The sequence below is a fragment of the Crinia signifera genome, chromosome 11, assembly GCF_055691185.1.
Source record: "Crinia signifera chromosome 11, ASM5569118v1, whole genome shotgun sequence".
Lineage (NCBI taxonomy): Eukaryota > Metazoa > Chordata > Amphibia > Anura > Myobatrachidae > Crinia > Crinia signifera.
Window position 1 is genome coordinate 75,971,639 of NC_139227.1, and position 22,400 is coordinate 75,994,038.

Below are 22,400 nucleotides of genomic sequence, written 5' to 3' on the forward strand. Positions count from 1 at the left end.
GTTTCACCTTCCGCGCCTCTTCTCAGAATGATTCCATTGGCCGCCTAGCGGCCAATCAGGAGCCGAGAAAGTCGGCTCCTGATTGGCCGCTAGCCGGCCAAAAGAATCGTCCGGAGGAAAGGCGCGGAAGATGAAAATCTGCCGGAGAGGATGCCGATGTCGTCGCCGGGGACCAGGTGAGTAGGATTTCCTTCCTCAGGTACCCCTGTGGACTACTTTGGATCCTGGGTCCGGATTCTTCAGCCCAGGAGCCCCGGAACCCCGGACCAGCCCCGGAACCAGGACCAAGGCCCCGGAACCGGACTCTTCTGCCCTGGAGCCCGGACCCAGGATCCAGGGACCGACCTACGGGCTCAAGGTAGGTAAGTATCAGTGTGTGTGTTATGTGTGTATTAAACTTTTATTTTTCAGGGTGTCAGTGTGTTTTATTTAACTATTTTTTGTACTGAAGAACTACGAGTGCCAGCGGGCCCTTTAATGCCCCGCATGCTGGGACTTGTGGTTCTCCAAGTCCCAGCATGCAGGGTAGGCTTGCTGGGACTCATAGTTCTACAGTAGAAAACAATAGTTTATATTCTTTTTTTTACACTTTACATCAGCCCGATGCCCACCGCCCAGGGGCATCGGGGACAGCCCCGGACTTTCAGCATGGGCTGGTAAGTCCTGGAGGGGGGGACCCCTTCTTTCGGGGGGACCCCTTCTTTGGGGGGTCCCCACTTCCCCAGGACCCCTGCCCATGCTGACCAGCCAGGAGGTTAATGCTTTGGCCGCGGGACCTTATATAATAAGTGTCCCCCGGCTGTGGCATTACCCTGCTGGCTGGTTGGGTCTGGTGCTGGTTCTTAAAATACGGGGGACCCCTAGTCATTTTGTCCCCCGTATTTTGGGAACCAGCGCCGGACCTTGAGCCTGGTGCTGGTTTCATTAAATCAAGGGGACCCCTATTTGTCGGGGACCCTGATTTTATGTCACCAGCACCGGCTCAATGAGCCCGGGGCTGGTTATGCTCTGGCGGGGGGAACCCGCGCTGGTTTTTTTTTTATTTTAATTTGCGCTTTCACATGAATTCGCAATATTTTTGCACGTTTTTCGCATCTCATTAAATATGCGAAAAACGGGCCAATCTTGCGTTTTTAAAAAGGGCGAAGTGGTGCAATAAAAAAAATGCGCATTTATCTCAAACCATAGAATGTCACCCTAAGTGTTTTTTAAACGTCCATTTTCCCCCTTTTTATATATATTTTATCATTAATAAATTTGTATTACACAATATATTTGTGTCATCATTAAATGAGCGCTGCATACCCCTCTTTTTTTTCGTATATTTATGGTCTGCACTATCCTTTAGAATCTAGCCCAACAAATCACTTTACACACACACACACACACACATCTCTCATTGTGAATTCATTTTTTTTTTTATTTGATAAATATCCAGTATACGTACAATGTTATACATTATGGCCATGTTCTCTTTCCGGCATGTGCTCTACCCTCAGAGAGCGTGATCATGACTTGTAGTACATGTAGGATAAAGCTGGTTTTTAATTACTTAAATATTGTCAACTCCTATGATACAATGAAAAGGAATAATGAGGAACAGGTTGTCCTCATACTGATCACTGACCGATGTGAACATCGGTGCCTTTTCCATTCATCCTGAACTCTGGCAGACAATGAAAAGAGCCATTCATGAACCAAAGAACATAAAATTGCTTTGCTGATGATGAGCTCTGTTGTCTGAATCATTGTAAGATACTCATTCATCCATGATATGAGAAGCTGGCACATTTTGTAGATTCTTTAATCAGGTGGGAACTGGATAGTAACAGAACGAATGATAAACAGTTTGCCATTGTTCTGCTGGAAGGGCACAGTGGTAGTCAGGGGCATAGCTTCCAGAAGCAATGGATACACCTTCCTCCTGGCTGCAAGCCCTGAGGGGGCACCTGCAGCAACAGCTCCTTTGTGGTTCACAGTGGATCCCAATTGTGACCTCTGCTCTTCCAATGGCGTGTGTTCCTGGGACAGTTAATTGGCACTACCCAGGAACCCTGCTAACACTTGCAATAGGGCACTGGTTATCAAAATGTGGGTCATGACCCCAAAGTGGGCCCTGACCTTCTCCGCATGGGGTCGCGACTCCATGTTGCAGACCATCACGCTGAGGACTTTTCTAATCTCAGTCAGTGATTCAAAGAGTCTGAAAGGTACTTGTGTATTATCACAGCGCTCAATTAGCACACGTACGGCACCGTAGGCAAATCGCATCGCATGCCGTTTTTGCGTGCGATGCAATGCGATCCGACTTTCCTATGTAATGTATTCACTGCTTTTTTTTAACCCCGGGCGGTACGATCGTATCGCACCACAAAATCGCATGCGATTTTATAGGATGCGATGCAATTTACTTTACTATACACTTATATGACATTGCAAAGAGATTTAGGCACCCCCCCACTATCCACACCACCCCGAAGCATGGCAAGTGTAGCGAGCCCTACGAGGGGCGGCTGAACGCGACCTCCCAACCTTTTTCATACCCCCACTATCCACGTCGGCGTGGAGTTGTTTTTCCATAGTGTGGCGAGCGCAGTGAGCCACCGAGCCCGAAGCATGACGAGCGTAGCGAGCCCTGCGAGGGTCAGCTGAACACGTCCTCCCGCCTTTTTCATACCCCCACTATCCATGTCGACGTGGAGTTGATTATCTATAGTATAGCGAGCCACCAAGCCCGAAGCACGGCGAGCGTACGCAGAATACATGTAACGCAAAAACCACATGCGATGCGATTTTCTAAAGCAGAATCGCCCGCTAAGCAATTTGCTTAGTGGGCGCCGTGATAATATACAAGTACTGTCTGAAATATCTGTTGACTGGTCTATTATTTTAGACTCCTCCCATCATTTTGTGCCATATATGTGCTATCTGTTGACTACACATGTGATGTGATAACCTTCGGCATCAACTTGCTGGGGTCCTGTAATTATTTTTATTGTCTGAAAAAGCTAAATAATTTGATGATCCCTGCAATAGAGGATAGGACAGCTCCTGTCTCCACTGCAGCAGCGATGGTGCACCCACCACTGCTGCTGGACTGTGAGATGGGACCCAATGATGATTGCTGATTCTGCATGCTGCCAAATCTTGTGAGTCTGACCCCAGACCCCGCAGCTGTTGTCATTCAGCATAGCTGGAGCCAAACCAATTCACTGCTCACTCTGGACTCTGTACACTAACTCAATGCAATACAGCAGGGACGTGCAGTCAGGGGAGGCAGGGGAGGCAGAGCCTCCCCTGTCATTAATGATTAATATCATTAAAAAATACAAAGAAAATACTTATGACACATATTATGTGTCATAAGTATATGTTTTGTATTATTATAATCATTTTACCTTTTTTTTATTAATTTAGGAGGCATTAAGTGCGGTGCCTCTTACTGTCTACAGTGCAGTAACAGAAACAGGGGGCGGGCAGGGGGCAGGGCTGAGCACTGGGCTGTAAAAGCCCACTAAAAAAAGGTGTATAGGCGGCACCTATAGCGGTGCCTCGGTGACAGGGACGTGCATTCTGCCTATATGAAAGCACACCCCTGTCACTGAGGCAGATGTGATTGGTCCCAGTGGCGCTGCCTCAGTGACAGGGGCGTGCTTTCATATAGGCAAAAAGCACGTTCCTGACTGTCACCGTGGCTCTTCTATAGGTGCCGCGTATAGAACAGAATAGAATGCCGGGAAGAAGGCAGAATGGACACCCCCCCCCCCACCGGGCAGCACGTAAGTACCGCACAGAGGTACCGCACATAACGCCGGGCAGAAGGCAGAATGGACACCCCCCCCCCCCCGGGCAGCACGTAAGTACCGCACAGAGGTACCGCACATAACGCCGGGAAGAAGGCAGAATGGACACCCCCCCCGGCAGCACGCAGGTTGCCAGCACGCAGGTACCGCACAGAGTACCTGGACGATCGAGCCCAGCGGTGCACGCGGGTCTCGGTCAGGAAGGGGGACGCACCGGGGGACGGAAGCATCGGCGAGGGACTGATAAACAGTGCTGCCCCTCCGCAGGCTTGTGAAGGGGACAACACTGAGACAAGTTACTCATAGTGCAGGCCAGGGTGCACTACAAGCGGACGGGATGCCAGCCGCCTGTAACACCTTGTCACTAAGGGTATGTAAATCTATCTACCCCACCACCCACCAGGGCGCCCTATTGAAACCATCAGACTTTTTTAATGAACAGTGACTATCCCCACCCAATCCCCACAAACCCTCCCTGCCCGTACAAAACCTTGAGCAAATACTTAAGTTTGCCTTTCACATACTTATTACTGTACCTACCACTCATCCATTTGCATACCTGTGAGCTAACTAGTGCAACTGCCATTCATATTTGCATGTATATAAGAGCACGTAGTTAAAGACAGGGACAGACAAAGGCAGCGCTTTAACCACAAACTTGCTTTATTATTTTGTTAATAATAGGGGAAAGGAGAGTCCCTGGAGGGTGAGCAGTGCCTAAACATAATTAAGGGTGAGCGCAGTGTATCCCATTGACTTCAACCGCACGGGGCGCCGCTGCATTGCTCGTCTGCTGAGTTGTATTGCCGCCGTCGTCGAAACTGTCTCCCGTCCACTGGATACCTGCGTGCTGCTCTTTCCTGCCTGGGGGGTTCTGTTTCCAGGTGCCTGTCCTTGGACCCTCCGGTCACTGCTGCCAGTGTGTTGTTGCGCAGGTAATCAGTGCCTGTGCTAAACGATGCGGTGGGTATGGTGTTTGTGGAGGGTGGGGGCTGTGTTTTTTTAAGTGAGGTGTGTTTGTGTAAAGTGATAGAGGTGTGTGTGTGTTGTGTAAAGTGACATAGATGTATATCTGTGTGTTTGTGTAAAATGCTGTGTGTTTTTAAATGAATGAAGTATTAAGGCCAAATGTATTAGCCTCTGAGTACAGTGGCTGTGCGGGATGCTGCCTGAACTCAGAGGTTCTTTTAAAGAGGCAGACATCTACAAGACAAAACTATGCATTGTAAATGATTGCCCTGTTACAAAAAAACTCAGAGTTCAGCCGGCACCCTGAACAGCCACTGAACTCAGAGGCTTGTACATTTGGCCACATGGTTTTTTTAAGTGAAAGAGTTATGTGGGCAGACCCCTTGGTGGCTTGGTGGAGCCAGCGACAACGGGGTCTGTGGCGACCGCTGGTCCGGGTTGCTTCTGCATTGACAGAAAGGAGCTGCTCTGCCAGTCTCTGCTGCTTATGCAGGCGGCAGCTCCCGCACCTGCCTGTCAGCACAGAAGCAACCTGGTCCCAACGCTCCCCACAGAGCCCATCAGCACTGGCTCCACAAAGCCAGTGCCTCACCAACCACTAACCTCACCGCACGTCACTGCAATACAGTGCATATTATTCAGCTGCTCTGGCGTTCCCACCAGACTCTGGTCCCCACGCGAGGCTGAAGGTCATCCTTCTGGCATTGGATACTCCCAAGACATGAATCCCATATAAAGTGCCATTATATGGGATGGATGCGTAAGTGTGCAAAGTACACTTTGCACTCTGCACTGAGACCCTGCTGGCTGGCTACTTGTGGGTGGTTGATTTTTTTTTTTTATTGCTGTACCCCAATGTGCATACAGTATTGAGACTGCAAGCCGTACCCCACTGTGCATACGGTAATGTGACTGCTGGCCATGCACCACTGTGTTTTTCATAGCAGACAAGTACAAGTTAATGCAAGTGTACTGTTTGGTGTGCTTTTTTGGAAAAAGCCCATTGTAACGCCTGGGCAAAAGACAAAAAAATCAAGTATCTCTACCCAAATACTGACAACAGCTGTCAAGTCATCTGTACCCTTCGTAAAGCCATAGTAAGTAGAGGTAGGGTCCTCGTTGTTACATCACTTGCAATGCATTTATCAAAAGTTTGACAAATTCAGAAACTTTGGCTTACAATGTAACAACTCGTCCATCGTCACCTAGCACTGTTCTCTCTGCTAGATCCAAGAACCTGCAATCTCCGCCATCAACACCTTCATCGTCAAACATGTTCGGAAGTAGCCGTGCATCCAATTTCATAAGCTGACTGAATCCTCTCCTATCTGTGCTTCCTGCAGTGAGTGGATCTTCATTCCAGAAGGGGACCAAAAAGAAAACTTGTAGTAATTTAAGGAGACAATTAACTGTTAAACAGTAATTTGCAACCGGGGCGACTGCTGTCATACTTGCTTTCCCTTCCAAAGCAGATTCCTAACACTATAACAGCTTTGTTGGTATTAGATGTGCATCCAGTATCTGCTGTTAATGCAGTGGGTTTTATACAGTTAATTGCGGTCCTGTGTCCCTGCTTCCAAACACCAATCTAGATGGTAGTGTGTGAAGAAGAAACGATGTACACAGTGATGGGGGTGAGGAATCTGAGGGTGAGGACGACAAAATCTTGCTTATGTAGAGCCAGTTTAGCAGGGAGCAATCATTGGCAGTCCTTGTTGCTGTAATGATTGGTTTGTTATGCAGCTTTCCCACTGCCAAGCCGTTTAAAGAACCGGTATTTAAAACGGTATTAGCTTTCACATTGCAGTAGATTACGGTTTTATATACCGTTTAAGTACCATTCACATCACAGTGAAACCGTTAAATCCCCTTGTGTCCCCTGGTACCTGTCCTGCCCCCCCAAGCAAGTTGAAGGAATTTGCCAGAAGGAGTGAACCAGAATAACCCCCAAGGAATTCGCACCAGTCCATGTATCTTTGTACATCTGGAACATTCTGTGCTAATTGCAGGGATTGTGCAATAGAAAGTAGCAAGATTTTATTTTCAAGATGAAATTATGTAAATTAGAAAAGAGGTGTAATTGTGATTTAACCCTTGTTTCGGTCCAACATCTAGTCAGGCTCAACTAGTAGCAGATCCAATGGTGAGTCACTTTAAAATAAAGAACATTAACATTGTTCAACATACAACCTAGACCATTTTTGAATAAAAAAAGAAAAATGACAATTACTTTAAACCAGACTAAATTGCAAAAAAAATTGGGACTGCAAAAAATCTGCTCTCTGCCATGTGAGCAACATATCATAGGCCCTTATTCTGATCGGTGCGGATATTCCCGCTTGCGTACGGGCCGCCGATGTTTATCGTCTGCGCATGTGCAGAGGTCACTCTGCGCATGTGCAGGCGATTTCGCCGCATGGATTCTTTATACGCCGCACAGGGGGCGTAGAGGGGCGTGAGGGGCTACTTATCCTCATTACCCTATGCATACGCCCCGCGTTTCTTGGGCGTTCCCATGCAAACGCGGGGCGTATGCATGGTAATGAGGCCGTGACGCGTGGGTACGGGGCGGGCATCTGACATCGCCGGATGTCAGCTGCCCGCCCCCATACAAGATTTCACACGGACAAGTGTCCGTGTGGTCTTGTGTTGCGGGACCTGGTGGAGCGTGCGGCCCTGCATTCGATGTTCGGCGACCATCGAATGCAGGGGCTGCTCCCACCATGGAGGAGGCGTATCCCCGTCCACATTCATGCGGACCGCCACATATCCGCATACGGACGGAGGTGGCGATCCGTATGGAAGGCGGGGATTCGCCAAGACGGACATCACCGCATATTTCTGATCGGGCCGCACCGATCAGAATAAGGGCCATAGACAGAAAGACGTAAAGCAGTAAGGTGAGGGGAGGTCAATGCTTGGGGAAGCACTCAGAAGTAGTATCAGAGCCACATTTTACACACCAATATGATTTGGTGGTTCGTTTTGACTATAAAAATGATTGGAACAAAGATGATATGTATAGTACAAAGATGAGATTTAAAAGTTATGAATAACTTTTTTGTATGACGACAGGGATGGCCTCTGCCTACTCTGACACCACTTGTCACTGACGTAAATGAATAATGGGATGTTGTAAAGTCTTAGTAGGTTGCGCTTTTAATACTTTCCACAATATTTAAGTGTAAGGGCGAGATTTACTAAGCCTTGAAAAGTGATAAAATGGAGAGTGAAAAACCACCAACCAATCAGCTCCTGCCTATCATTTTTCAAAGCCAGCATGGAGTATGGCAGTTAAGAGACGATTGGCTGGTGGTTTATCACTTTGCATTTTATCACTTTTGAAGCTTAGTACATGTGGCCCTAAAACACAAATGCATAAATCTAGGTTTACATTAGCGGACAATGAATTGCACCTCCCTGCATGGAGGCAATGCAGTATAGAATACTTTGCAATAAAAGACAAAATGCTTTTTCAGATATATAAAAGTCTGTTGTTGAAAGCAATGCAATACAAAGTAAGATTTTATGTACAGTTTATGAGCGTTGCTCGCTTGGGACTTTAATAAGGCATGATAATCTTTATTTTTGCTATTACAAATCAGTACAAAACAAAAGGAGTATAACTAATATATCACATAAGACATCTGCCCACAGGCGCGCACCCAAGAGGTACATTTGTACTCCTAGGGTACCTGAGGTTCAGCAAAATTTTGGCAGATATCTCTCCGACTGGTGAATCCGTTTGTTATCCCAGATGTTCACATATCCAAGGAAGAAAAGGGAGGATCAGGGACCAGAATAATGACGATTAACACAGAATGCATCCTACAGAAACAGGGGAACAGCAGGCGCAGGAGAGAAACCACCGAGAGACATGCCTCATTGCATCGCTTTGGCAAAGGGGCAAGAGTGAAAAGGCACTTGCATTGATTACAGGAGCGTTGGCAGAACCAGCCCATGCAGGTCAGGGATTTACTATGCGAACATCGTCATTTGAAGCCACTGAAAGTAAAGAAGAAAATGCAAAATATGACCATCGGTGACATTTCAAAACATACACATGATGCATATATTGGTGTAAAACTCCTGAATTTACTTATCCTATAATGCCATCTATACAGGGGCGTTTCAAGAGAGGACCCGCGTGTCGCCTCCAATGCAGGCCCCCTCCTCTCTGATGGCATCATGCCAGAGACTACTGTGTATGTGCAGGTCTCTGGGAACATGGTGCCTGTTACTTGTTCTCGGGGACATATCCAGTGAGCATGCGCAAATCACCCAGAAATGACTGCAGCGTCCATTTTTCAAGTGATTTGTGTCTTTGGTGCCAAAAAATAAAAAAAATATACAAGATCTGCACAAATGACCACTTCATAGGACTTACTGTGAATAGGCTAAAGTTGATGACGCCATCTTTATCTGTGTCCATTCCCTGGAAAAATCCTGTAGAGAGACAACATAAAGTATAAACCATGAGTATGATGTCTCTGAGACAGGACAGTGAAGATCTTCTTAATTCCCAGACAGATTTCAAGCTAGGGATAGACTGGGAACTATATAAAGTACAACGTAAAGGGATATCCGTTACAGATAGACCAACATGAGCCAGATGTACGAATCTCAGGGCAAATGGCAAGATAGGAGAGACTGAGGCTACAGCCTTAGAACAAGGTGTGTACTCACTGAACATGGTCTCAAGTCTGATCAGACAACACACAAAGCTATCAAAATCCACGGCTAGGTCAGGCTCGGCGTATCTTGTGATAATGAGCTGGTGCAGGGAATTACTCAATTTGAAACCTAGAGGAAACAAGAACAACAAAAAAACAGACAACCATTATAATTGGATTATGTATATCTGAAATTCAAAAAATAATAAGATAATAAAAAGGAACTGACCTGCAAACTCCACTGCCAGGCGCATCTCATAGGCATTCATACTTCCAGACTTATCCATATCAAACTTTCTGAAAACAGTCTGTTGAAAAGAAATATAAAGGAAAGGGTGCATTTTATTTTTCAGGTGGGAAACCCTATTGTTTCAAAGACAATGGGGGGTATCCAATTACATCCAATAAAACATTGGGAGTCAAAACAGCTGTTTTTGCTATTGTTCCCAATGTTTTGCCAATTTTTTTATTAGGTGATCCTTCTAGATCACCTGATAAAAACGTTCTGCTCCAAAACTAGGCTGCTTTCAGGGAATTTGCTTTGCCTGTTAGAGGCAGGTGAAACAAGATACCCGATAAGCCAGTGTAAGAGCCTGCTTAAAGGGGTGAATTGGGTAGCCCTTGGAGAGTAATTGGAAATCAGTTTTTGGCAATTCCATTCCTTTTTTGGGGCTCTCAAATCTTACCAGGTAATTCTTGATTTTATTCCACAGGATGTTGAACTCCACTATTCCTAACTGGCCATTGCCATCTTTCTGTGGTGGTAACATTAAGGAGGATAACACTAGTGATTCTTCAAGAAGTATTTGCACGTTATTTTACTTATACTATCACTGATCCACTAGTCATAGTAACCCAGTTCTGAATAATCTTTTAAATATGAAAAACATTATGATAGTTTTATGGCTTAGAAGGATCCTACTGTGGTGCCCTACTCTTACTGGAAGACCGCAACATTAACCACAAAAACTAGATAGAGAGCGGATAAATAGGTATGTTATAGAAACAGACCTAATAGAAGCCATTTTTTAAAAGTGCATATTATTAATTACCTTTAAACTATTACCTCTCAAATACATACATACAAACACTGGTAGGTTCATCGTCCCTCAATAAAAATGAACCCTAGCGTGTGTGTGTGTGTATACAAATGGTAGGGAATATAGATTGTAAGCTCTGCTGGGGCAGGGACTGGTGTGAATGGCCAAATATTCTCTATATAGCACTGCAGAGTATGTTTGCGCCATATCAATATGACTGAACAGGTGACCTTCTGGGTGGTCTGAAAACGGTGACATTTATTTGCAGCAGTCAGTAAGGTGGAATTTCTTCTAAATTGGACTCAGGCAGGCATTCCAAACCACGGTCCTCAAGGCACACCAACAGTGCAGGTTTTCTAGATATCCAGGCTTGAGCACAGGTGACTTAATTAGTATTTGAGGGATTCGGATGAAACCATCTGTGCTGAAGCCTGGATATCACTAAACCAACCGTGGTTGGGAATGCCTGGACTAGGGGGTGAAAAGGGGTAAAAAGTAGAGATGTGCAGGCTCCGATTTACTCTGATTTCAAAGCAGCATCTTATTGGCTATCAACTGTCAACAACTGTCATGTGATTTGGGATAGCCAATAAGATCCTGCTTTGAAATCAGAGTAAATCAGAACATCTCTAGTAAAAAGTACTCCTTTCCAAATGTTTGCCAGTTGAAACCAGACACATCACATCTTCTATGCAGCCGGGCAGGGTCAACGGGCGGGGGACACTGCGAGGGCAGTGAAAGAGAGGCAGGCTGTAGGAGCGAGCGGGGGACGCCAGAGAACCGGGCAGGGGGAGAGCCAGGCAGAATCAGCAGGGGCAGATGCTGAGGAGCTGCAGGGGGGTGGGGGAGCCAGGCATGGTAAGCTGTCAAATAGGCAGTGGGTGGGGAGCGCTGGAGAGCCGGGCAGGGTACACAGAGGCAGTGCGCAGGGGACGCTGGTGAACCGACGAGGGAGCTGGACTCACTCTGCAAGGAAAAAAAAACATTACAAATGAATGGGCAGCCAGTGATTGGCAGAGAGCTCTCTCAGTCAATCAGCAATTGGCTGAGAGAGCTCACAGCCAATCACTGGCTGCCCATTCATTTGTATTGGGTTTTTTTTCCTTGCAGAGTGAGTCCCCGATCCTCCTGCAAAGCTCCCTCCTTGGTTCACCGTGTCCCCCGCGCGCTGCCGCTGTGTCCCCTGCCCTCCCCTGCAGCGCCTCCCCGCCTGCTGCCTATTTGTCAACTTACCATGCCCGGCTCCCCCCCTGCAGCTCTCCAGCTTCCCTCGCCCGCTGATTCTGCCTGGCTCTCCCCCTGCCCGCATCTCCCACTGCAGCTCCCCGGAAGTTGCATATGATAAATCGCATGGCAAGTCGGGCTAACGTATGGGGGTCCTATAGGGTACGAAATCTTCTTTCCTCTAGTCTAAACTCATGCCCACGTGTCCTACAGTCCTTCCTCAAGGCAAAGAGGGTGCCTGACAGTTCATTATATTGGCCCCTGATATATTTATACATGTTTTGCATGTCTCCCCTTAAACGTCTCTTTTTTAGGGTAAACAATCCCAATTTGTGCAATCTGTCTTCATAATTCAAATCGGTAATTGTGTAATAGCACGATGCCCGGCTACGCTACATTTTTAGCATAGACTAAGCTGTCAGCGTTGCCCAACGGCTGCCTAGCGTACTTAGCGTAATGACTCCATGGCAGCTCAACGGCTGCATAGCGTAGTGACCGCGGCAGCCCGGCTCTGTCCCCGGCAGGCCTAGTGAGTGCCTCTCACACAGCGCCGGTAACCGCCAGATCCCCTGTGCTGGCGGATGCCGGCGGAGAGGGGATCATGCGGGCACCGGTGTGAAGTGGGGCGAGTAGACACGTTACGCGTCCCCCCGACCTGCTCATACCCCGACTATCCACGATTACTTTACATGTATTCTAGCTGCGCTCGCCACACTTTATAAAATCAACTCCACGCTGACGTGGATAGTGGGGGCATGAACAGGTCGGGGGGACACGTAACGCGTCTGGCTGCCGTAGATAGTGGGAGTGTTTCAGGAACACATATCTGACAGGAACGCTGACTATGCTGGCTGTGGGTACACTATGCTAATTCTGAAAGGGATGCCGACTACGCTAGCGGGAACACTACGCTACTTCTGACTGACTACGCTAACTACGCTGGCCACGCTAGCGGGAACACTACGCTACTTCTGACTGACTACGCTAACTACGCTGGCCGCGTGAACACTACACTGATTCTGACAAGGACGCTACGCTAACTACGTAACGGGCGCCGTGCTATTACACAAGTACCTTCAATTTCTCCAACCCTTTATTAGCTTTGCTCTTCTTTGGACTTTTTCCAGTTCCATTATGTCTTTTTTGTAGTGCGGGCATAGGCGTGCGCACGGGGGGTGCCAGGGGTGCACAGGCACCTCCAAATGACAGGCACCCCCGTGCACACGCCTAGCAGTGATGATGCTGTGCTCGGACGGTCTGGCTGCTGTCTGACCAGTGTTGTGGCCGCAGTGAGGATGCGGTGCCATCGTGGGTGCGCGGGCACGCAGGGGGATACCGAAATCAATGATGAAAGATGAAAGATATGCGTGTGGACGGGTTGCTCCTCCTCTTGGTCAGCGTTGCAACAGGCAGCCAATCACGAGGCTGCCTGTTGCTGAATGGGGGGCGGGCCAGAAGACACTGCTCAGTGCTCAGACATGGGTGATCTGAGCAGTGGCCTGGAGACTCAAGAATGCCGCTGGAAGCAGCAAGTCAAAGCCAGTCATAGGTAAACTAATTTAAGGGGAAGGGGGGCACAGAAATATTAGAATACAGTCAGGCGCTCCCCCTCCCCGCTCTGCATCATCGCTGATCACTGCTCTGCTCAGTTGTGCTGCTGCTGCTGCCTGTGAAAGCGCAGGACAGGCAGGCAGCAGCGCCGGCAGCTAGAAAAACCTCCCACCACCACCACCAGTCCCACTCCCATTTAAAAGCATTAAGGTCAGCGCCGCTGGTCCCGAAAAGGGGCGGAGCTTCGCGGGACATAGGGGGCATGGCTAATCGGGAAAATGGGCAGAGCTACTTTGGAGAGCGTTTCCTGTGTCAAACTGGCAGCCAGTAAGTGGTGACAATCAGTGAGATTGTGAGACAATCAGTGTGTGTTGTGTGTGTGTGTGTGGGGTGGGGGGGCATTATTTGTAGAAGTGGTGCAGCTATTGGGAACATTGGGCCTGATTCTGGGCTTTGTGGATCCTCTCTGCCCTGCCCGGAACCCGCACGAACGTCTGACCGCCCTCGCACGTCAAATTTCCCTGCCGGCATGCGAATGGATGCTTTGCATAAACATCCATTCGCAACCTTGTGTGTGTGGGAGCAAAATCTTTCGATGGTCGCTGACCATCGAATGATTTTGCAGGTGCTTGCAGATGTAAGACACCTATCTGGTGTCTTACGTCTGCGAGTGCCCTGTTCGGGAAGTGGGTGGGCGGCTTACATCAGCTGCTCACTCCCGCACCCTCGTCACAGGTGACTTTCCATGGGAACGCCCATGAAACGCAGGGCGTTCCCATGGGCACAACGATGGCCTGCGAATAATCAATTTGCCGTGCCCGCTCGCTCACAGAGGCTGCACATGCACATAAATACTAAAAATCGCACCCCAGTGCGAACACGCAGTGGAGCGATTCAAATAGAATTACCCTCATTGTGCGTGTAAGCAGTGCTGCTACTATTGACATAATGGGTGTAAATGGAGCGGCTGATATGGGCATTGTGCGTGTATATGGCGCTGATACTGAGGGAATTATGCGTGCAAATGGTGCTGCTTTTATGAGCATTATGTATGTAAACTTCGCTGCTACTTAGGAAATTATGCATGCAAACGGCACTGATACAAGGACCAATATGTGTGTAAATGGCACTGCTACTGAGGGCATTAAGTGTGTAAAGTGCGCTGCTACTTGGGATATTAAGCATGTAAACGGTACTGCTACTATGGGCATTATGCGTTTAAACGGTGCTGCTACTGCAGACAATATGTGTCAGTGACACCGATGCTACTAGGGGCATGGTTTGTAAGCAGTGCTGCTCCTGCGGACATTGGGCCTGATTCTGGTTCATTTGCAAAAGCAAATTCTCTTTCTAATGGACAAAACCATGCTGCACTGCGGTGTCATCAGAATCAGGGGCATTACGTGTTGTGTAATGTGAGTAAGATTGTGCTACCGTGTGGCGTAACTTGTAATGGGGATACTATTGTGTGTCTACGTTTATTTCTTGTGAGACTACACCCTTTTTTCAGCGTGCGCCCCTGGTGTGCACTTTCCCTTTGTAAAGTATCGGAGGGCGCAAATTTATAGTTTGCAGGAGGGCGCCGAACACCCTGGCACCGGCCCTGAATACAGTGATACATACATACATGATACAGTATAAAAGAAGAACTAAATTATCTAGGAGTGGGGGGGGGGGGGTTTGTGGGTGTGGAGGCTGCCAACATTTAAATAACAGAACTACAAGGAGGGGGTTGTTGTATACTAAGAAAACTACAAGGAGGTACCAGGGCTCACACTGAACATTTGAAATATGGTGCCTGTCTGCCAGCCTGTCAGAGTTAGTGATTGGGCAAGCTTTGATTGAGCCAGCACCTTATTTCAAATATCCGTCAGCACTGGTGTGAGCTGCTCAGCAACATAGGTGCTGAGCGCACACCACACAGGGCCGTGACAGTAAGCGTTCTCCTTCCCTCTTCTCTCCCCTCCTGCACTAATATGGAAACATTTGTAAGGGGCACTACTGGGGGAATTACGTGTAAGGGTCATTACTGGAGGCATTATAAGTAATGGGCATTATGTGTATGGCACTGTACCTATTGCCCATATTTTACAAACAATTCATAAGCCCTTGCATAATATTTATTGGGCATTATGTGTAATGGGCATTACTGTATATGGCATTTTGTGTAATGGGCATTAGAGTGTGTGGCATTATGTGTAATGGGCATTACAGTGTAAATCTTTGCAGCGTGCCTTCAGCGCTGTCCTTATTTCTGCTATGTGGGGGGGGGGGTGATTCATTCTGTAGAGAATATACAAAAATAATCACCTTCTATTAAATTTGCATTGATGCGTTGATGGACACGCCCAATAGGCGGTGACAGACACGCCCAGTAGGCGGTGACGGACACGCCCAGTTGGTGGGGATCGACAAGCCCCTCCAATGGTGCACCTCCTAATTAAATGGGCTGCGCACACCTATGAGTGCGGGGATCAGAATTGTACTCCATATTCTAGGTGCGGTCTGACCAATGCTTTAGAATTACCATTGTGTCCCTAGACACCATACCTCTTTTTGCTCAGGTTAGTATCCTATTAGCCTCCTTAGTAGCTACGTGACACTGAGCACTACACCCCCAGTTTGTTGTCTATTTGAACTCCTAGATCCTTTTCCAATTCTGATTTGCCCCATGCGGTTTAGATTAGACCTACAGTAGCACACTGGTTAGGTCTGGTTTAACTGTACTAGAAACCAATATACATTTCCTATAATGATTTCTGTACAACAAAGGATACATCCATGAGGTTCACCATGCTGCGACAGGACTCCAGGCTAAATCCTTTAGTGCGAAGGTCTTTATCTGCATTTAAACAAGAACAATAGTCATAAGAACAAGTGCATGATAGGGAACACTAAACTCAAGACATCAGAGGATATCATTTAGCAACATCCAAAACTCTAATGACTTCGCTAATGATCACAGCATCACCGCCTACCTGATCACAACTTCCCGCTCACGGGATGCAGTTAAGATCCCGGCGGTCGGGATCCCGGCGTTCAGAATCCCGACGCCGGAATCCCGACCGCCGAAATGCCGACACTTTCTCCCTCCGTGGGTGTCCACGACACCCCTGGAGGGAGAATAAAATAGCGTGCCGAGCGTAGCGAGGCACCGGGCCCGCTGCGTGGCGAGCGCAGCGAGCCCGCAAGGGGGGGCGATCCACGTCCCCCCCTTGTCGGCATTTCGGCGGTCGGGATTCCGGCGTCGGGATTCTGAACGCCGGGATCCCGACCGCCGGGATTCAATACTGAATCCCCCGCTCACACAATCAGGATTTCTCCCAGGTCGCTGCTAACCGCCCCTCTGCTCATTACACGTTCATCCAGCCTCCCAGCATGTTGTAACACTATTATTTTCTTTCTAGGTGACTACCACTCCTGCTATCTCTGCAGCCTCTGCCCTATTCTCCTATTGGGGGTAATTCAGTCCTGATCACACGGGCGTGAATTCGTATCGGCCAGAATTCAGGTAGACGCCGCCCCGTGGGTGGGTGATCGTGGCCCTCTACTATTTTCTTCTCTATAAAATGATGTTCACTGTAATAATGTATCTAGGTAAATGAATATACGGTCTGTATTAGCCTATGCATCCTGTTTATCCCCTTGTACGGTGCTACCGAGCCCTTGTGACACCTTATATATAAAAAATAATAGCCGTCCGCATCCAATGATGACATGATGCAGCTACCTACACTCCGGTTAGCCAGGTAAGCATTTAGTCAGAGCTATTACTACATATATAGTACTTTGGGTCTCTCTGCTTTAGTTTTATAGGATGAAAAAGAGTTTAACTAAATATTTGTAATAGGCCTGCTCAGGCATTTATTTAGAATATCAGTGAGATAATGACAATGTACAGTTCTAGCAGGCAGATGTATCTAACATTCTGGTAACAATGAAGGGTAGAAATGTTGGGTCAACCAACTACAGTGGTAGCACTAACAGCATTTTGGAATGCAGTACAATGGAGTCTTTTGGTGGAAGCATTGCAGTTAAGAAATATTGAACAAAAATAATTCCTATACAATATAAGGCTAACGTTGCTCCTTACCTTTATGCATGTGTTGTGACCACCGGCTACCACTAGATGGCGCCCAATGGAGCAATTCACAGTTTGGATGCGCACAGCAGCCGATGTGGACACTTAGGTTGTTCCGTTATAAATACAAAAATAACCTGTAATACCAAGTTTTCCCACCAGGTGGCAAGGACATTCTTTTCACATTGTGCATTAAAGGAGCAACTCTGTGGTGTGTAACCGTATACTGCATGCATGTCCATATCTCAGGCCACATAAAATGAAATGCACTGTGCATGCTAACAACTTGTTCTGCTATATTTAACTGGAGTCGTCATAAGTTAGGGACTTTCAGTGAGATCTAATAAAACTTTAAAAAGCAGGTTTTCCTCACTGCCCTGGACCAACACTAGTTTTATCTGCCAACACGTAATCTATTACAAACATACATACTTACGCTTGGAAATAATTTTGTTTAATATGGTCTGCAGCTCCTGCACACTAACTTCCATATCCTGTATAAAAGGAAGAGATGCATCAGTGGCCCTTCGCACACATAAAGATTGGTTACATATTCAGACACAGTTACACGATGACACAGAAAAGGCAATGGGGGGTGTTCATTCCCGGGTCACGACTGTCGGGCTGGTTCTTGACCGGCTCGAGTGCATCTCAGCAGGCAGGATTCAATGTCCCGCCTGCCAAGCACCAAAAATGGGGCGTGGCCGCGAGATACGGCCATAAATCTCGGCAGAACGTTCCCAATGGCATCTGAAGTCAGGTTCCCTATTCCCGAGATCCCTATTCCATGCTGTAGGGAAAGACAGCATGGAATAGGGTCCCGCCGCTATTTCCCCCGTCGGGAATAGCGGCGGGAGATTGAATACCACCCGATGTCTCTCATCCACATGTATACTTCATACAATAAATGTTACATATTCATCACCATACCGCTCCAGCAAGCTGCCTGAAAAGGGTCTTAAATGCTTCATCAATTTGTCCTTCAGACAAGGTTTCCTGTAAATATAGAAATATATAAATATAAAGAAAATGCAAACTGGACTTAATGTACATAATTACATATTAAATTATTCTTATGCCTGGATACTTGCATCAAGATCATCATTTATATATCTATGCAAACTCGATGGTTGCATACAAAGATGATGTTTGGGGGTCTGTTCTGCGCATGTGCAGAACAAGCCTTGTGATGTCACACCGTGCAAGGGTCTACAAAACGGGGACGTGTTACCCCGGTCTTGAAAGCGTGACAAGTCCAGGGTTCTGCACCATCGGAAACAGACTTCCTTGACCATGGGATCTGGATCCTATAGCCAGCCTGATGCTTCAGCTTACGCAGCTCTCCGATGGATCCGCTGCCCTCCTAAAGTCCCGTAAAACGTCCACCGCCCCCCTTGAGATCAAAAACGCCCACCAGGGGGCACTACCGCCCAGGTTGAGAACCACTGGTGTAGATGCCAGAACAGCTACTAGTATGTTATTAGGCAACCACTTGTGGGCAGAGTTGGAATGGTCCACAGGGGTATAGGAGAAACTTCTGGTTGACTGAAGGTTCTATACCTAAAATTACACAGTATACATATGTTAGCTTATACTGCACAGGACTATGGTGTATTTTCTACAGTGCATTGCTGTTACTAATGTGGTACATTATCATGCATGCACTAGCAGTCTTTAATAGATAGATCAAGGGCCCTGACCATGCACTCTGCAATGGTTAAGCAAACCAAAGTGAAGAATGAGATGAGACTAACCATCCTACAACTGGGGCCCCTTAATGACCCAGCCATACGATGCTGGTACCATTTGTTTAGTTTCTATTTTTCATTTTCTGATTATGGGAAGTATGAAGAGCTGGAATATGGAACTTACCTCAGTGGGTAGATTGGCAGTTATTGGATCATCCATTTCCCTAAAAGGAAGTAAAAGAATAAATAGGTGACTGAATATAAATTTTTAGGAAAAAACAGAGAGGAGGAAATGTAATAGCCTGTGACATGTAGATATTGGAGAGATCCTGGTGAGTCTGGCCAATGACGTGGCAATCTTATAAAAGGCCAAAACCACCCTGGCCTCCTCCTTTTAAATAATTGGCACTTTAAAAAAGGACAGATTTGGAGAGTGTTCACTTTTTTTAAAGCGGAAATAATTTACCTGGACAAAATAATCCTTGTTTTGCAGCGCAAATTATTGCCGCTTTAAAAATAAAAAATGGGAATACTCTCCCAAAATCTCTCACTCTCAGATCCCCACACCCTATTACATTTGGTCCCTAATGTCTTGAGTATCTTTCCTCAATAGATTACATACATATATATGGCAAACATAAAATACATTTAAACCTACAGAATTAATTAGATTAATCTTGTTATCAACTCCACCCTTCAGCCTTACTTTAATCCTCTGAAATTTGTTATTGTTCACTTCTTTGCTACTGAATGACGCCTTTTTCTTACTGACACTTACACAGTTCCGTGACGATTTTCGGAGAAGACTCTCAGTACAAAATCTCCCTCCACATTGGGTTCAAAGGTAGACGGTACGACTATGTATTCCCCAGGGGGAAGCTTATGTCGGGTGCTGACCTCTCTCAGGTTAATGAACTGCTCGGAACGCGCACGCGATGAGTTTGACAGGAAGAAGTCGCGCTTAAGGTGCACCGCTGACTGACCCAAAAACTAGTGAAACAGAAAATTACATGTTACTATAAAAAAAAAAAAAAACAACAATTACAAAATAGAGAATAATTTTAAAGAGGATAAATAGATAAATATACCTTAATCAAGGTTAGTAAAAAATATAAGTGGGAAGGAGAAAATATGCAAATAAATATTTTACGTAACATAATAAACAAGGGAGGCAGAAACACAGACCCGTCATGCAAAATACACTGGAACACATATGTAATTAAAGGGATATACAAATTTCACTGTTCCTTACTTCCTAAGGGGTCTATTTACGAACCCTTGGAGAGATATAAAGGATCACCCAATTTTCTCTTAACTCAAATATTGGCTGGTAGTTCACCACTCTCCGGTTTATCTTTCTCCAAAACCCTTGATCTAATTAGTGAGTTCTATCCATGGTAACCTTGTTATGCTCATTATCTATGTACCTGTCCTGCTCTAGTTACAAGCAGGGCCGGAAACAGAAATCTTGGGGCCCCGTACAATGATATTTTTGGGGCCCCCCACCTAATCCCAAATCCGCACAATGCTCTTCTGCATGAGCCTCATTTAACCTTTCGCTGCTCCAGATCCTGCTTCCAGCTAGTACAGGCAGTGGCCGTGCCGGGGCATGGAATCTCTGGGGCCCGTCACACTTGTCCCCCTTGACCCCCCCTGTCGCCTGCCCTGGTAACAAGAGAGGATGTAAAGTGGAGAGTCCCCATTAGCAGTGGTGTATTTCTCACTAGTCACGTGCCGAGGGGTGGCACTTTCCAGGGGGGGCGGGGGGGGGGGGGCGGCACACCAGGATGATAAGACCAGGTGTGTTGGGGAGTCTTGAGCATCCGGATTAGCCCCAAAATTAAGGGGGCAGTGATGTGATTGGGGGAGCGTAAAATAATGCGCCTCGGTGCACCCTGACCACTAAATCTGCACCTACCCACTAATATGACATCAAGGAAATATATGGAGTGTGCTGAAAGAGGAAAACCTGGAGTATATTTAGTGCAGGAATTTTTCCTCACCCGTCAGCGCGCTATCCCACATCCACTACACCACCCTGGGATTACAATTTAAATACTTTATAGAACTTTTCTCCTGAAGGGAGAAAATATGCATCTTTTACATTCAAATCTAGATATCTCAGAGAACAAGGATTGGCTGGTTTGAGAAATCAAAAAAATACAATTTGCATTCTTTTCCCAACTTTACAATAGCTGTGCCTGAAGCCAGCAGAAAATAACTGACAACAAACAGAAAAGGTTAGGAAATTTTTGAGATACGTGTGTTTTAAAACAGATTATTGAGTTGGAGGCAGGAACAATTCCATACAAGCATAAGGTAGAAGTGTGATCTCTGCTATACTGGTGAGAGACGTGTACCATTAGAATGCACAGTACTTATGGGGAATATTAGCATGTGAGTGGTGAGAGAACACACACATGGCCTTCAGTCTGAGAGATATATCCGCAGTGTACGTACCTCCCTAGGGACCTGCAGAAACACAAAGCACAGATATACAAATCAGTGACAGTGACAGACAACAGACGGTGAACCTACTGATGAAACTACAATACAGGAATAAGAAAGCTAGATGGTATAATATTAATGAGGGTTGGTATCTCATTTTTTGCAAGAACATGAAGTCTGTAATTTGGGGACATTTCAGCAGTGCGTCCAATAGTTTCTTCACTAACACCCCTTTCATATTGCAGCTAATTACTGGGTACAAGACGGTTCGATTCGGTAATTAGCGCAATGTGAAAGGGGTGACGGCTAACCGGTAGTCACAGGTAAAAAGCAGAGTTCTTACCGGTTCCTTGCCATGTTGCTGTGCAGTGTGAACGGGTTAAATGGGTCGAGTGACCCATTTACCGTTCACACTATGGGCGGTATTCAATGTGAATACCTGCGAGGTGCAGCGAATCCTTTTTAGGATTCGCTGCACATTCGCCACGTTCTGGAGCCAGCGGGCTCCGGTATTCAACGTGTCAGGGGCTCGCTGCCCCTGACAGGCGAATATGAGCTCCTGCGGCGAATGCCGCAGGGAGCCTGAGGAGGGTGCCAGGCAGAGAGATGGAAGTCTCTCTGCCTGCCCCTGAGCGTTTGTGGGGGGCAGGTGGGCTCCCCGGGTGCCAGGCAGCACAGGCTGCCCTCCGGGGGTGCCAGCAGGGGAGCGTATATTTACTACACACGATCGTAACGATCGAGTGCAGTGAATATATGAATATGTAATGAGCGGCTCGGCTCCGGCGCCCCCTGCTGGCTGCTGTGTAAAAAAAAAAAAAAAATATTTTTTTTTAAATTAAATATATATTCATGTGCTTACAGCACATGAATAAAAATAGCATGCCCCTCCTCAGAATAAAATTCCTGATTTTTAGACACCAAAT

General features: G+C 46.8%; 1 protein-coding gene across 2 annotated transcripts in view; it reads right to left on the bottom strand.

Annotated features, from left to right (window-relative positions):
• Window positions 1-8,243: 8,243 nt before the first annotated feature.
• Window positions 8,244-22,400, bottom strand: part of CAPN1 (calpain 1) — a 59,323-nt gene continuing 45,166 nt past the window's right edge. For both annotated transcript variants that reach the window (XM_083165034.1, XM_083165035.1), the window contains exons 12-22: window positions 21,490-21,501; window positions 19,808-20,019; window positions 19,214-19,253; window positions 18,272-18,337; window positions 17,778-17,835; window positions 16,038-16,102; window positions 10,132-10,200; window positions 9,675-9,753; window positions 9,459-9,575; window positions 9,160-9,218; window positions 8,244-8,777 (exon numbers count right to left, since the gene is read on the bottom strand). In XM_083165034.1, the coding sequence (XP_083021160.1) occupies window positions 8,751-8,777; window positions 9,160-9,218; window positions 9,459-9,575; window positions 9,675-9,753; window positions 10,132-10,200; window positions 16,038-16,102; window positions 17,778-17,835; window positions 18,272-18,337; window positions 19,214-19,253; window positions 19,808-20,019; window positions 21,490-21,501 (804 nt within the window). In that variant the 3' untranslated portion in view covers window positions 8,244-8,750. The remainder of the gene's footprint in view (window positions 8,778-9,159; window positions 9,219-9,458; window positions 9,576-9,674; window positions 9,754-10,131; window positions 10,201-16,037; window positions 16,103-17,777; window positions 17,836-18,271; window positions 18,338-19,213; window positions 19,254-19,807; window positions 20,020-21,489; window positions 21,502-22,400) is intronic.